This window comes from Uranotaenia lowii, chromosome 3 (genome assembly GCF_029784155.1).
Source record: "Uranotaenia lowii strain MFRU-FL chromosome 3, ASM2978415v1, whole genome shotgun sequence".
In the NCBI taxonomy this organism is placed as follows: Eukaryota; Metazoa; Arthropoda; class Insecta; order Diptera; family Culicidae; genus Uranotaenia; species Uranotaenia lowii.
Genome location: NC_073693.1, coordinates 258,594,772 through 258,611,339, shown reverse-complemented (window position 1 = coordinate 258,611,339; position 16,568 = coordinate 258,594,772). Strand labels below are relative to the sequence as shown.

The 16,568-nt window shown below is 39.3% G+C and overlaps 2 protein-coding genes across 2 annotated transcripts; both read right to left on the bottom strand.

Moving 5' to 3' along the window:
* Positions 1 to 259: 259 nt before the first annotated feature.
* LOC129753338 (uncharacterized) lies at positions 260 to 4,439 on the bottom strand. Its single transcript, XM_055749152.1, has 4 exons — positions 4,334 to 4,439; positions 2,589 to 4,012; positions 457 to 2,505; positions 260 to 394 (listed from the first exon to the last, which is right to left on the bottom strand). Exons 1-4 carry the CDS (start codon positions 4,437 to 4,439, stop codon positions 260 to 262), a joined length of 3,714 nt encoding a protein of 1,237 aa, XP_055605127.1.
* Positions 4,440 to 6,125: 1,686 nt separating this feature from the next.
* On the bottom strand, positions 6,126 to 8,246 carry LOC129753337 (uncharacterized). The gene has a single exon (XM_055749150.1). It carries the CDS (start codon positions 8,244 to 8,246, stop codon positions 6,126 to 6,128), a length of 2,121 nt encoding a protein of 706 aa, XP_055605125.1.
* Between the last annotated feature and the right edge of the window lie 8,322 nt (positions 8,247 to 16,568).

Here is a 16,568-nt window from a genome sequence, read left to right as displayed (position 1 = left end):
ACGTGCGTTGGGCCAGTGACGGATTCCTCTTCTGGACAGCAAGGCTTGGAATTCCTTCCCCCGGAACGTTGTGGCGTTGTCGCTGATGATTACCTCTGGGGTTCCAAATCGTCTCATCCAGCAATCCTCAACAATTTGACAAACTTGTTTACCATCAATCCTTCTTACCGGAACAAGAAGTGACCATTTTGAAAATATGTCCATCAGAACTAACAAATGGCAGTTCCCGCTTCGGCTTCGCGGTAGATTCTGTATAAAATCAAGCGCCAAGATTTGAAAAGGTTTGCTGGTGAGACGTTGGTTCCCCATTGGTGGTGCGGATCCGATGTTGGACGGCTTGCATTGCTTGCAGGTGCTGCATACCTTGATGTGTTTCCGGCAATCCGCTGCCATGCTGGGCCAAAAATACCGAAGTTTTAAGCGATGGATGGTTTTCTCGAACCCTGGGTGGAGTACCTGGTCGTGTTCTCTCTCAAGAATTTCCTTCTTAAGCTCGGAGGGAACACACAGCTTCCACTCGTAGCGATAATCCATCGTTTCCATTTTAGCTGCAACATACTTAAACAATTTTCCATTTTCTATTTTGAAATCTAAATAATCATCTGGAGAGTTTTTCACTTTTATGAATAGTTTGGAATACCAGTCGTCATTATGAGCATTGATGGCCTCTACAGCTCTCGATAGTGCATCGGGAACCACGTTTTCCGAGCCCTTGCGGTGTTTTATGCTCATATCGAATTGCTGTAGAAGCATGCTCCAACGACTCAATTTTGACGATGGTTTCCATTTACTATTCATAATAAATGATAATGCTGACGAGTCGGTGATAAGGGTAAAGTGAGTCCCTTCCACGTACGGCCTAAATTTTTCAATCGCCTCTAACGCTGCTGCTCCTTCCTTCTCCACCGCTTTCCATGCCCTTTGTGACATGGCGAGTTTACGCGAGAAGTAAGCGATCACGTGCTCCCCTCCTTCAGCTTCTTGAGTTAAAACTCCTGCCACAGCTGTGTCACTCGCATCAGTTTGGATCGTGAAAGGCTTCTGGAAATCTGGACAAGCTAAAATCGGGGCGGTTATTAATTTTTCTTTCAGGCAATTAAAAGCTTCCTCTGCCTGCGCGTTCCACTGGACGGTTTTTGGTTTTCCTTTTAATAGATTAGTCAAGGGCGCAGTAGTTTCACTAAACTCGCTTATAAACCTCCGATAATAGTTTGTCATCCCCAGAAACCTTCTCAGCGATCTAACTGATGTGGGACGTTCGAAATTTATTATAGCCTCAATTTTATCAGGATTAGGTCGCACGCCGTTACCAGACAAGATGAATCCTAAATAGGGTAGCTCTGGAACACAGAATTTTGACTTCTCCAGGTTTATTGTGAGGTTTGCCTTCTCCAATCTTCTTGCTACTTCCTTGAGGCTACGAATGTGGTCGTCAAACGTGTTGCTAGCAATGACGATATCGTCAAGGTAGACGAACACGTTTGGTTCCAGTTCTCCATAGCCTAAGGTTTCGTCCATGACCTTCGATAAAACAGCACTGGAGTTGACAAGACCAAATGGAAGCCGACGAAACTGGAATAATCCTCTTCCAAACACCCGGAACGCCGTATACTTCCTGGATTGAGGGTCCAAAGGTACTTGCCAAAAAGCTTTAGATAAGTCGATTGTGGACAAATACTTTGACGCCCCCAGCCTGCTCAAGATACGGTCCTGATGCGGAAGAGGATATGCATCACGACGGGTTCTCGCGTTCAATTTCCTGGCATCGAGACACATTCGGACCTTCATTCGCTCGGTTCCATCTTCCAGGGTTTCCTTCTTCATGACCGGTACTATAAGCAAGGCCCAATCGCTGTTCGAACGCTCGACTACTCCTGACTCGATCCATTTATCCAGCTCCTCGTTGACACTTTTTTGGACTTCCGGTGACCATGGGTACGGGTTTAATCGAATAGGTGGCTCGTTCCTAAACTCCTCCAAAAACTCAATTTTCGCAGTGTATACAGGGGTTGCTTCTAGCTTTTCTCCTTCTACAAAAACCTTGAACTGCTTCTTAACTTCTTCAATTTGCTTTATTTGATCTGGTGTTAAATTTTCTCCTTCTTTTTCTTCTCCTTCTAGCTCTTCTACCGAAAATTCCTCTATCTTCTTGATCGTGGGTTCAATGTTGAAAATCTTCCAAAAATTCATTCCTAAGATAAGGCGACGTTTCAAACCAGGGGCTACTAAAGTTGAAACTATTCGTGTCTGACCGTCGAAAGTTACTGGCATGTCCACGGATCCCTGCACTCCGATGTTGGTTCCATCTGCTGCTGACAGTTTGACCGAAGTGGGCAGCATTTTGAGTTTGAGGTCCCTCAACAACTTCCTACTTCCAGTTCCAATCACTGTAAGCTGCGCTCCGCAGTCCAACAAACCTAGCATGCTGATGCCCATCACGTTGATCCTGGTAAAAGGTCGATTGTCTCCCTCGACGCTCAAAACGAACTCAGCTACTTCCGCCTCCTGTGAAACAAATTTAGTTTGAGGATTTTTGCTTTTCTGTCGACGACCTCCTACGACGACTTCCTGTCGTTTTTTGCACATACTGGGCACGATTCCTTCACGAAATCATGAAAACCACAGACTGTACAAAAAACTTCCCTCTCCTTCAGGCACGCGCTATAGTGATGATAATTGCCTCGGCAATTGAAGCAAACGGTGGGATTTGGCTTCCGGTATTCCGATACTCTCCTGTCTAACGTCCCTCTGCTACTTCCTGCTTCTGGTACGTCTCTTCGCCTCTCCTGGTTGGTGTTCTGGCCAGTCGTACGATTTTTCTCCGCCTCGTAGTACTTCTTGCCGAAACCGTTGGTAGATGGATCCTTCGCCGACCTGGTGTGATTCGAGTTCCTCCATTCCAGTTTCCTCTGAGCTCCATGATTGTTCCAGGTGTTCTCATTTGACCTCTGACCCCTTGATGCTGAATGCCCAAAAACCTCGTTCACCTGAGCCCTAAGATTCGGTTCGTTAAATGTGCTACCCCGATACAAAGACCAATTCGCCGCATCTAACTTTCTTCCCCAAATCTTCAAACTACGCAATGATTTGACTCCTTTGACCAACAACGAGTTTTTGTAGTCAGATCTCAAATTACGAAACACTATTTGAAACATCCGATCTTCTGAAGGTGGATCGGCCATCCTGCCGAAAATCTCCATTATCGAGGCATAGAAGTCCTGAAACTTCTCGGATCTTCTTTGCCTACGCTGAGACGCTTGCTGTTCATAATGGAAATCCATATCCGGTGGCTGATATTCCATTTTGAGGTCAGATACAAGTTCGGTCCAGTTCCTGAAATCCCTACTTTTCTTACCCTCAATATACCAGGCTCTAGCATCTCCTACAAACAAATGAATAGCCTCATTAAAAAGAGATTCTTTATCAATCCCTTCTGCTTCCGCCATGAACTCCACTTCCGTTATGAATCTATTCAAATTCCTTCCTTCGTCACGGCCATCGTACTTGAGCTTCCATTCAGCTACAGATCTGGGTCGACGCTTCAAAACCTTTCTTGATTCGATCCCTTCCTCAGCGCTAGAGTCCGATAACTCGTTTTCGGTCTCCGCTTTTCCCGGACGCATACGAAACTCATACTTACGCGGCTCTCGTGAGACTTTTCTTACTTCTTCCCGAACCTTAAATTTTTCTCCTTCCTGCTTCTTTCTCAACGATTCTACCTTGCTACTTCCGCTATCCTGTTTCAATTCGTCAAACTTCTTCGTGACAACCTGTTCGACAAATACCATCAGCTTTTCAAACATGTCCGCAGAATGTTGAACTTCAGAATCAGGTTCTCTGACAGGATACGGAGTGCTAGCTTTCGCTCGCGGTTCTGCGTCGAATCCCTCCTCGCTATGCTCGTCGATGTTATCCGGCTCTGAATCTAAATCTGTTTCTTGCCTATACAAATCTACTTCCTTCAAACGGTTTATTTCTTCTACTATTCTTTGAGAAGTTTCTAGAGCTGCCTCTGGATCAGACGACAACATGTGAAAATGATCATTAAGAAGCATGATCGCTAAATCTTCTAAATTTTGAGTTTCAAATACCTCTTTCAGCCTAATCACCCGGAAATAGATATGAAGTAATCGCGTTTTCAATTCTGGTAACATCGACTTCCTAGCTTTGCGGTTTTCCAACGCATCCCGAATTTTCGCAAGTTTTTCATCAACTACTTGAAATTCGGTTTCCCTTTCACTTTCTTTTACGCGACGTGTTTCAAAGTTTCCTGTTTCCCGCTGTTCTTTTAGAACGTTTCGTAATTTTCTTCTTTTTGCATCTCTAGATTCACCACTAGCATATTTTACTCCGCGGATGGCCAGTTCATACTCCAGCTCATCGTCTAGAAGATGTGTGACGTTCAGGGAACGATATGGCAAGGCATATTCTGAGTTCATGGTAGGACAGTTCGTGACGGTTTAAAAGTGAAAAATAAATTAAGACAAAACTTTCGATATAAGATACGCGACAATATAAATAAATTAAAATCGAAATAAATTAACACGTATTTAGATATTTAGTAACACAATTAGATAATAAATGAATTTTCTGATTTCCGTGGCAATAAATATGATGATTGAAATAAATAAACGATCAGGACAACAATTAGGATAATTTAGTACGGTTGAATAAATGATTTGATTTTTCTCGTGTTTTATTGTGTAATTGGAATGATCATTCAGGACCTTGAACAAAATAGTTAATAGTTGCTCTTGTAGATTAAAAATTATATTGCATATTATGAAACTTTGATTAAAATTTTATAGGTGCAAATTGCACTATCTTATGGAATTACCAAAGCAAATGTTTAAAAGTTTTAATTTATCAGGTTCAACTTTTTGATTAGCAAGATTCCAGTGTGAGACGATTACACAATTAGCAAAGCTAACTTGTGTACTCACCTACCGCCCTAAACAAAAAATCATTAGATTTTTTTCATTCTACTCGAACCTCCGGTTACCTAAACGAATTTACGTTGGGTGCCAAGTAAAACCTACTGGTCCAACACTCCCGGAAAACTAGCTCAGCAGCAGGAGACCCTTTGAACTTTGTCTCTGGGTCGGCCTACTACTGGGTACCCGGAGGGAACGCGAACAAAAACTTTACGGGGTAAACTGTGGTATTTCTTGCTAAACAAATGAACTTTAAAGATTGAATTTTGAGATGCTTGGTTTTTATTCAATTAAGTGTGGGTGTGGGTATGTGGTGTGGTTCAGGGGTACTTCACGAGCTTTTATGGGGTTCAATAGTACCTACCGTCGACGGTTTTCGTTGGCGCGCTTACCGGATTCTGGCTGTAGCTCTGCTCTCGATGATTTTCGGGTTCTGGATGGGTGGGAACGTGGCTGATTTGGACACAACTTGGAGGATGTTGCGCTCTGAGGATGGTTGGCAATGGCGTCTTCCCTCTTTGATGCAATCGGCGGACCACAGCAAGGCCGTATTGGTCGCGCCGAGAGGGGGTCTCCTTAGGAATTAAGGCACTTGTGCCTGAGACAACTCTCCTTTGCGTTGATGGTTCCTCGGAACCAGAGAGTGCGAGTCCTTTACGGGTAAGACGTAGCCAGTCTAGGACTGACTAGGCCGACTCGTGTGTGGTGTGAGTATTCACGGGTGAAAAATTGATCCAAGATCAAAAGGTCCTATTAATGAAACCATTATGCGGTTAGAGGACAACCATATCGGTCAATTTAACAGCATCATTACCTGAATGATCCTAAACGACCGACACTAAAGGCCACATACAAAACAAAACGTACTTATTTTTGAACACTCACAACATTAACACACGAACGCCAAGATGGAAATGACTCATAACGGAAGCTGAGTCATTTCCCTCTTCTTTCTTCTTATGCCAACCTCCGATTATGCCACCCAAGATGGAGGACCACCCCTCCCTGTTCGTGGTACTATGAACGCCTTATTTTGAAGCCCGCCTGCTTAAATCTAACAAATTCTGTTTTTGTATATTTTGTTTTTAAATTTTAAAACTAACTAATATAATCAAAATTCCCTATTTCCCTAAACAATTAACAAAATACACTACAGTTTACATCAAACATAAAGCAACACTGAAAAAACATCTAATGCGTTTTGTAACAACGGTTACAGGTTACTTGAGGGTCACACGCGAGTGGCAGTCGAACGACGAAACGACCGGACGAATCGCGAGTGGTGGTAGTGATAAATAATTCTTCGCACTTCTTCTCCTCACTTGTGTACAATGATGACGGTATTATAGATTCGAGTTCCCAAAAACGTTGCACTGCTTGTTCAAGATCACGATCAACAGTGCTAAGGTGACACACTAGAGGGACTTGATTTGATTTAATCGGTGCCGACCCGGATATCGTCCATCCAAACACAGTGTCGACGAGAACTGGTAATCCATCGCCAAGAGAGATCTTGCTGCCATTGTAAAATTCGTGGTACACTTCGCCTCCAACAACAAGATCGATGTCGGCTGGGATGTTAAATGATGGATCGGCTAACGTAACATCAGGCATTCCCCATTGTGAGAAATCAACGGGTACTGTTGGCAAACATGCTGTCGGTTTCTTGAGAACTAGGAACTCTAAACTGGTTGTGAATGGAGAAACTCGTGAACGTATCGTTGCAGTTAACTGACATCTTATCTGCTTCGCAGAATCTCCGATTCCTGAAACCGCGATGTCAACTGTTTTTCGACGAAGATCAAGTGCATTCGATAATTTTTTCGTTATGAAATTACACATGCTGGCGGAATCTAATAGCGCACGGGCCGGTAACTCGTTTCCGTGCTTATCAACAATTAACAGCGCCACTGTTTGTAGTAATACTGTGCTGTTTGACGATTGGACGGATAGGCTAACATGTTGTGCTGAAGTGCCAGGTTGTTCTATCGCTGTCGATTGTAGGCCTGATGGTTGTACGGCTTGTGGTTGTACGGCTTGAGGTTGTGCGGCTTGGAGTTGTATGGACTGTGGGATGGATTGTATGCTAGACTTCGATGACGAGGGAAGGTGTAGTAAAGAATGATGCCTTTCGTGGCATGTTCGACAAGTGTACTTGGATACACACTTCATGGCAACATGACCTGATCGGAAGCAGTTGAAGCATAAGCGCTTAGATGCTACTAATTCACGGCGACGATGAACGGGCCAACTCTCAAACCTTGGGCATTGGAATAACAGATGTTTTTCTTTACAGGCGACGCAAGAAGGAAAGGTGGACTTTGCCCCTGCTGCTACTGTGTTTGCTACCATCTTCTTGGAAGTGTACTTTGAACCAGTCGATTTGGCCACTTCCGATTGCTGGAGTTTAGCTGGCATAACTGTTTTCAGTACACGAACTCGCTGATGAAGGAAGTCTATCATTTGGGTGTATTTAACGTCATCATTTTCGCTGGTCTTCTCTTCCCAAGCACGCAATGTCACATGATCTAGTTTGTAGGAGAGAAGATTCAGAAGTGGGGTATCCCAATGTTCAACGGGTTCATCTAGTTTCGCCATCGCCTTTACATGTCGATCAAAATCATCAATCAGGTTGTGCAAATCTTCTGGTGATTCTCTATTTACTGGTGGGAGATCGTAAATGGCCTTAAATAGCTGTCGCTTCAATAACTTTCGGTTATCGTACCGCTTAAGAAGTGTACTCCAGGCATTTCCATAATTGTTGGCCTCAACATCAACTGACTCAAAAGGTTTACGTGCTTCTCCTTCTAAACATTGCAGCAAATATTGCAGTTTGGCTACGGTTGGGATGTCCGAGTTTGAATGAACCATTGAAGAAAATGTGTCCCGAAACGACAGCCAACGAGAAAAGTCACCATTAAACTTTGGGAGATCAATTTTTGGCAAGCGGAGATGGAACGAAGGGGGAACAGAACCGAGCAAGGTTGCATTGCACACCGAAGATTGATTTGCGTCTGCTGGGGGACTGGTAGAGAGCAAAAAACCTTTCGCTTCACAATAACGGGCCTCGAACTGCACACGTTCTTCTAAATGGGATTTCTTATTCTCCTGATCGTCGTTCCGTTCGATGTCAGTTTGGGCTTCGGCAAACTCCAGATTCAGTCTGTCTAAGGTTTCCATCCGAACTGGAACTTGTCGATGATCACGATCTCCGTTATACTGCGCAATAAATTCTTCCACTGCATCAACCATCGCAAAAATCACATCTCTGCGGCTCATGGCATCGGCCAACTTCGCTGCTGTCTTCGACATTTTAGCACTGATTTTAGTAGCACCGCTAGTTCACTTCACTACCACCACACTTCGAGAGAATGACACAATCGAAACGATTAATCCTTCCCGTCGCGGATGTCAGTCTCTTACACGGAACGAAAGATTGGTACAAATCGAACGATTTGCTCCTTCCCGTCGCGGTGTACCAACTTTACCGAGAGTGCTGAACAAATCGAACGACAAAATCCTTCCCGACGCGGAACAACACTCTTACGCGATTGACTGCCACCCACAAGACCTAAGTTTGAAGGCAAACTTTCCAAAATTGCCTTTTTTCAATTTGCGCAAAAAATATTCAAAGTGCCAAAAGTAATAAAAAATGTGCCTCAGGCGTTGCGCGCTATCTGATCACCCAGTGTAGTGATTGAATGACTTTGTTTGGCGGGAATTCCTATTCTGCTGTTGCTTGCTCATGCGTTTTGTGCTACCACCAATTGTATTAGGCTTTGATATGGCTATTCTTGGTGCCAAGCCTCTTCCGCATACAAGTAACTAAATTGCGTACTCACCGGCTATTTTCTGGTTGGAAATTCCTTCGATTCGGCAGAAGGACCAAATGTAAGGGGCTTAGATCGGGCTTACCAGATGTTCCGAAGGGTTTGCTACCGTTTTTCTCTTCACAACAGCATCACAATTGCACAGATTATAATGCCACTTTAACACCGAAGAACAAGTAGCACACCTTGCTGGGATAAACTTAACAGTTTTTAGAAGAAACTTAATAGGTTTGATCTTCTATTGGGGAATTTTAGGATTTTTCCTTGGCGGACGGATAAAACGCACAACCGAGCAGAATAAGGTTCTAACTATACTGGTTTATTGAACTTTGTACATTTCTGTTGTACCTTGAACAAAGGTACACAAATTGAGAGCTTTACTCAGAGCTTACTTTAAGCAATTTCGATTGTGAGTAGGCTCTATTAAGGTGACTACAAAAATAAATTATTTAGAATTTTACGTTTCATTTCAAAGATCTTTTCGTTTAGGTTTTTCATTGGTACCAACAGGGGGGTTTTGAAAAATCTACTTTGTCTTATCAGGGAGGAGGGAGGGTTAAAAATCTTCAAAATCATGCTTTCGTAGTTAGTGAACGGCCCCTTTAGCAAACATACTAAACTGTTCATCTGCTTGAAGACTGCGACCACAAAAAAACAATATCATTATTTTCTATTGCGATTCTACCTTAGGGTGTCCGTCTTACCCGACTTTCCCCTACTTGCCTACTCCTGCATAACATTTCTTTATATTTATTTGAAATCTCTTTTTTTATATTGATGGTGAATAAATTTTCTATCGATCTTCTGAATTTCATGTTTGTGTATGATCAACAGTATTGTTTTTTTGGTACATCTCATTTATTTGTAACGGCTCGTACCGCTCGGTTTTAAGGAGCCAAAATCACTGTTTGCATAACAGCATTGTTGATATAAGTAAAATTTTAATAGAAAAAATATTAAAAATAAATGATTTTTTTCAGAAAAAAATATATTTTATCGACAGATTTAGACTTGATGGTAACATTTTAAAAATCTCATTTTCTATGCACCATAAATTTCATTTTTAACCAAAGATTTCAAGTGGTTATTTATTAAAATCGCTTGAAAATGGAAAAAGTTATGTTTATTTAAGTAATATCAGTTTTTATTTTAATAATTAAACGAACCGCATTGTACAAATCTTCGAATAGGAAGAATAAAACAAGAGAAATTTCACTCGTTACAAGCTAAAATTAATCAATAACTTACCAGAAGGTCACATGCCAAATTTCAGTAAGAACTGACCATGTGGAAGGATCGTTTGAAGTTCAAGCGTAAATGGGGTTTTAAGGTATTTGCTCGAGAGAAGCAAAAAATTCTCGTTTTTCATTGATAAATTTCTTCTTCATTCACTGAATGCTTTTTAGTTATACAGTGAATCCCCGATTTTGTCACGCACCGATTATGTCTACCCCCAAATTTGTCTACCCCCGATTTTGTCAACTTTTTTTACCCGATTTTGTCACCATTTTTAATTCAATGTGAAAAAAACTCAGATTAAAACCTTATCCTTTTGGGTTAATATTATTAATTGATGCCTATCGCGTTAATTGACATTATTCTTAAGAAATATTGCTATCCATAATGAAATTGATTATGATAGTGCAGATGACTTATGAATGATACAAAGAAAAGATGTCAGATTTTTGACAAGTGTTTTTTCACACTTTAATTACAATCAAAATTATAAAAACAACGATGCTACAAAACATTGATATGATCAAGGTTGTAATTTTGGGTATACACTAAGCTTTCTTTAAAAAAAATCCCAAATACGCCGTATAAGGATGACTTGATCTATCGAGGGATCTAAAGTATCAGCCCAACTTATTTTGTCCAACATTCGTACACCTTCTATATGATTTATAATTTCTGGGGAATCTCACGAATCATTTGGTGTCGATGCTGCTGATTCTGTGTCTAATGTTACTTCCGAAAGGTTTAATGGCTCAAATACTTGGAGTTCCTAGTCCATTTCTGACTGATTATCTGACGTCATACTAAATTTTTTTTTCATCCGTAAACGCTTTGCTATTAGAGCATATCTCTCCTCCATGTTATGTGGCAAAACTGTGCCGTCGCTTCTTTTTTCATTAAACAAATTAGCCAAGGAAACTTCGTCTTCGTAAACAAGCATTTCATCAAAAATTACTCTAATTGTTGATGTTGAGTTTTCGACTGTATGTTTTGATGTATTTATATTCGGCAAATCAGTCCAGTTTCTTATAAAATTTTATTTTAATCCTACGTTTCGGTGTCGTATAACACCTTCATCAGGGATCCTACAATTTGTGTGGTTTAAAGAGTGTAATGATTTGTGTTTTAAAAGCTTAAACTTAGTCCTACTTACAAAATGGTCAAACTCATTGTGCTTAAAAAAAAAAAGCGTATTGTCCGGTCTATTTTATGTTGGATTCCACTGTAAATATATATATAATTTGTGATTTTGTTGAACAAAGTGTTATGAAATCTTTCTTACATAATTAAATTTAAAATTTAAATTTTCTACACAACAAAACACTTATCAGTACTTTTAGGCGGTATGATTGCTATAAACATAAATTAACATAGTTTCTTCTTGCGTTGTTTTCTGGCTATTTTGGCGTTTGTTTTTGTATGGCTATCGGTATTTTTGACATTTGGTTTTTTTTTATAATTGTGTTTGGGTAATATATCTGATACGGAGGCAAAGATAGTGTTGAGATTGTTTACATCTGTGCGTTGGTTGACTGTATTGTTGGTGTTAAATATATGATACATCTCTAGAAAGTTTAGAGTGTGTTTGTTGAAGCTACTATCCAATACGCTAGTCTTACTAAGGTTGAATGTGTGCCCTGTCTCTAAAATGTGTTCGATGAGAGCTGTATTGTCTTTCTCTTTCTATCTATTGGTTGCTGTGGTGTTGTTGACGTTTCTATCTTGTTTTGTCGCTAGTACTTTCATGTTGCTACGATATCCTGAGAGTCGTTGGTCAAGCGTATTCTTGGTGAGTTCAATGTATACGCATGGACAGGGCTCTTCACATGGGATCTGGTAAACAACATTGGATTTCTCTCCGATCCTCTTTGGGTTTTTCACACGTGTGTGTAGATCTCCTCTGTTAGGTTTCTCCTGCTGGCGATTCCGACGTTGGGGTAGTCGGTGGCTAGACATTGGATGAGTCGTTCGGTGAGCAGTGGAATATAGAGCACCGAACGATAAACAATTTCTGTGCTGGATATGTTGTCGGATGATTCCTTATTTTTAGGTGGATGGATGGCTTTCGGGATATCGGAATGGCTGGTTTCTGGATCGGATGCTTAATCTGCTTGTGGATTGTTGTGTAGTTTTGTGATGATCGGAGTTTGGATGGAATCTGGTTGATGAAGTGCTGAATTGTTGGTGGATGATTGGTTCTGGCCGGTGTTATTGTGTGGTTCGGATGATTGATCGAGGTTGATGGTTGATCTGGTTGGTAATTTACTGGAGTTTGGATTGATGTGGTCGGTGAGCAGGAGATGATGATTGATGTTTGGTTCGTTGGTTCGTTGCTGTGATTTTCGTTGCTGTATTTTCTTATTTGTGTTTATCATTCTGCTGATCAGTTTTGCGGGGTAGTTGTTTTGAGTGAGATATTTCCGTATTATTTGGAAAATATCTTGATTTTCATCATTCCTAGATAGGAGGGCTATTCGTTCAATGAAGTTATTGGCGACGGTAAGCTTATGTTTAAGTTGGTGGCTATGGGCTTATGGGCTATGGCTCATTTCATGTTGTACTTCGTCCCAAACATCGTGCATCCTAAAACATGTGCTCTTCAATATAATGTTTTCAAGCTATGACCTTTGTATCGGTTTCACAAGCAATAATATACAATAAAAATTGTTGACGATTTTTTAGTTAACAGTTCTGTATAACGTTCTGACCCATGGATTGAATCATAGATGTCACATTTGGAGGCATGCATAAAAAAGCGATCAAGTCATCATCATTTATATGATGTTCAGAGCAATTATTAAGTAACATTCTAGCTTTCGGAAGTAAAAACTGGCACTAAGCTCCAGATGGAACCAGCTTTGGAAAATCACTCAGTCATTCAGGAATTTTTGGAGGCCAAATATATCGTGTTATTTCCTGTTAAATTACTAAAAGATATAAAGTTTAAAGAAACGCAGTTATCGTTATCTGATTGCTTTCTTCAGGATTATTTATTTAAAAAAATGCTTTTGAAAAATTACCCGATTTTGTCACTGTTCCCAATTTTTCACTTTAAAATGCATCATGGGGGTGACAAAATCGGGGATTCACTGTAGTTGAATAAAAGTACAAGTACCTTTTTTCATTTTTGCTAAATTTAATATTAGGAGTAAAATTCAAAAATTGTGCCACTGAGATTTTTTTTAATTCCATTTCCGAATTCAGCACTCAATTTCACATCAATAGTGAGTGAACTAGTGTCAACAGAATGATTAGTGTCGGATTCAATCCGGCGTATGACAAATCTTCGTTCCGGAATACGGAAGCTTGTTGTTTTTGGCGGTGACTTTCTGACTTTCTTCATAATTATGTCATAATAACCTCAAAAGACCACCAACACGACAGGAAAGCATCATTTGGGGACTTGCTGTTCAGAATTTTTCAATACCAGGTGTTCAAATGCAATAGCCTGGATTTGCCCGGCCCGGATTAAAAAAAAACAAAATATTAGAGTTTCTTTTTGTACAGAATCCATTTTTTTCTAACTTTTCAACTACCACTTTGAAATTGATATCCAAGCTTTTTGTTCGTAAATATTGACTGAAATTAGGAAAGATGAATAATAAAGACAAGATAAATGATTTAAGATTTCTTATCGACCTGACTGAGTATCAAAATCTCCGAGAAAAATTATGAATTTTCAAAAAAAAGCTTTTAACGATAATCCGTGATGCTAGTTTTAGAAATTTCATTTCATTTAAAAAAACTCATGCCAAATATCCAAAAAAAAAAACGTCGATTTTTGCAGCGGTAAGATGTATACATACATATTTCTGTAGACAGTTTTTTTTTTAAATTAAAATGGAGAATGGATTTCGAAGCACCGATTTCTGTAAATTTGGCTTAGAAGAAAAAAAGTGAAAAGTGCGGTCTGAATAGTTAGAGTAGGCTTAAATTACAAATTTTTTGCCCAAAACTTAAAGCTTCATTTGGAGTTATTATTTTTACTTCTATAACGTGAAAAACATTGTGAAAATTGTATTGTACCCCAAATTATACGAATCAGTGAGATTTAACAATTTGCTTAAAAAATTGTTTTTTTATCTTCCTAATAATTGCACTTCAATTTTTCCTGTATATCTTCACGTTCTACCCATATGCTGTTGAAATGCGCTCAATGAAGCACCGAATCAAACGGAATTCAATTCCAACGGAAATCCATTCCTAAAACCTTTGAATTGGGAGCCACCGCCTTCAAACAACCACTTACTTTCAATTGCTCCAGCGCAAATGCAATTTCAATGTGATTAGGAATGCAATCCAAAATATCTTGATGCAATTTTCTGGAAAAGTGGATATTTTCCCCCTTTCGGCTTCGCCTTGGAAGCATACGTAAGGTGTTTTTTTTTATGCTTCTGGCACCAACTTCGAGGCAAAAGCTTTCCATGCAGAGCATCTTGTGGTTTCAATAGAACATAACAGTTTTATTTTATTTTTCCTACGCAGCCGTTACTTGCAAGCTTAAGTATTAAATGAGATTCTTACATTTTTTTTCTTGCCTTAAGCCACTTTCCTTTTTTAAAACCAGTCAATGAAATTTATCCAAAAACTAGTAATATTTTTAGGGTTTTTTCACTTTTAATTAAGTTACATAATTTGCAATTTTTTTTTTTCATATTATTGTGATTATTCCTGTTTTGATCTTAGAGAATACTTGAATGCGAGTGTCCCACAAAAGGGTTGAAAATCTTTTGGATCAAAGCGACTGCAGCAAGGAAACATCCAAGGAATTCGAATACTTTGCTAACAAAATCTTTCTGCAGTTTTCTTTCTCTTTCAGGAATTTGCTGCACCAGTACGAGCCAACACTGGCTCATGTATAGTAATATGTTTGCAACCCCCAAAGAACAAGAAACACATCAACCGGAATCAGCTTTTGATCTCAGTGAGAGAAAAAAGAAAACGATTTGCGAATCGGAGATTTTATGGAAGAAGTTTAAATTGAAATTTCTCATTATCAGAAGGTTTGACTTCCTTTCATTATAACTAACTCAATGGTTTGAACAATTTTAATCGAGCTCCCCATCAAGAAGCTTGAATCTTAATTCCATTCAATAATTCCTTTCACGTTCAAAATCTCTAGTTTTTAATCGAAACTGAAAACATTATGATAGGAAATGTAGGGTAGTTAACATTAAATCATGGAAAACGCCGAACGGTTGCGTTTCCAGAATCCTTTCGATAAATTGTGTCCCAAAACGAATCACCCTCAGCCGCCCACATCCACACGCATAGCATTTCAAAGAGCTAGACTTTTCTTCAAAATTTTCTAACCCCGGCAGTCATAAATTCACCAGATAACAACCTTTCCGGATCGTATGCCAGAAAAAAAAAAACGCGCCCGGAAACTTGGCGAACTGACCAGGAAAACGATAATGGGACCGAGAACCCGCAAACTTTACGACTCGGCAGCTCGATTTCGTCCTGGACTGGCAGGGCTCAGATGGGGCGTAAAATCCACCAAGTAAGCAAATAAAATTGAAAAATGGAAATTGTCAATCCCATCGGAAGTCATTCGCTGCCGCTGCCTGGTTGCCGCGGAATTTATTGCTCTCAACTCGTTGGAAGATATTTAGGGGGCCCTCTTCCTCGACAAAGGGTGAAAGCGTCGAGTGGTCGATGACTGAAGCCCATTCATTGCATTTTTTTATCTGTACTTCAGAAAAGCTTTTGAGGTTTAAAAAAATGTGAAATTTTTAAAATCTTTTAACCATTTCCCAGATATGCATTTATTATTCCAATAAATTTAAACATAAGAAAATAATCAACAGATAATTTGATTTTGAAGGGTGTTTTTTGTATTTCTTGAAAAAAAAAAAATCAATGATAATATCCTGTTTCGGGCACAAATACGCTTATCCACCAATCGCTCATAAGTCCGCTTAATTTGGGATCGTCTGATTTTTTATTGGGCAAGCTTCTAAGAAAATTAAGATAACTAAAGCACACTTAATCTTTTAAGTGCTGCTACGGAAAAAATAATCATTTCGTTATCATTCATGTTCAAACACTCTTATCCCCATCTCAGCTGTCAGCTTTTTGAAAATTAAAAAAAAAAGATTCTAAAAGAAAAAAAATTCAAATTTTTGTGATGCATAAGTAAGCTTAAACTGTGTGTTTCAAAAAATAAGAAATAAAAAAGAGAAAGCAAGAAATAAAATCAATACCAAAAATGAACAGTAAATAAAAAAAATGACCTTCACCCAAATTTTAAAAAATAAGCAATTATACTGATACGGTTCGAAATTCATTACAATCAAAGTTTCGAATTAATACTGTTTCCAGCAAGTCATCAATATAAATCATTAAAAATGGAGTTACTTATTCTGAACTAGACATATGGTTGAAGAAAAAAATCAAGCAGCCAATTTTACTTATAAAATATCAATATTTCAGAAACCCCATAAAACGAAATCGAATTAAAACTTCGAATAAAACCAGAAGCTTCGGACATAAGAATCGCAGAAATAAAATACATTAGGTTATTATAACTTGAATTAAAACAAACAAATCCGAATTCTAAAATCAA

Excerpts from the sequence above, each read along its gene's own strand:
- LOC129753338 (XM_055749152.1), bottom strand. The coding sequence starts at position 4,439 with ATGAACTCAGAATATGCCTTGCCATATCGTTCCCTGAACGTCACACAT. Across the intron at positions 4,013-4,333 it reads CGGAGTAAAATATGCTAGTG|AGGCAGCTCTAGAAACTTCT; the intron begins GTGAATCTAGAG and ends CGTCTGATCCAG. Across the intron at positions 2,506-2,588 it reads TCGTGAAGGAATCGTGCCCA|GAGGCGGAAGTAGCTGAGTT; the intron begins GTATGTGCAAAA and ends TTTGTTTCACAG.
- LOC129753337 (XM_055749150.1), bottom strand. The coding sequence starts at position 8,246 with ATGTCGAAGACAGCAGCGAAGTTGGCCGATGCCATGAGCCGCAGAGAT.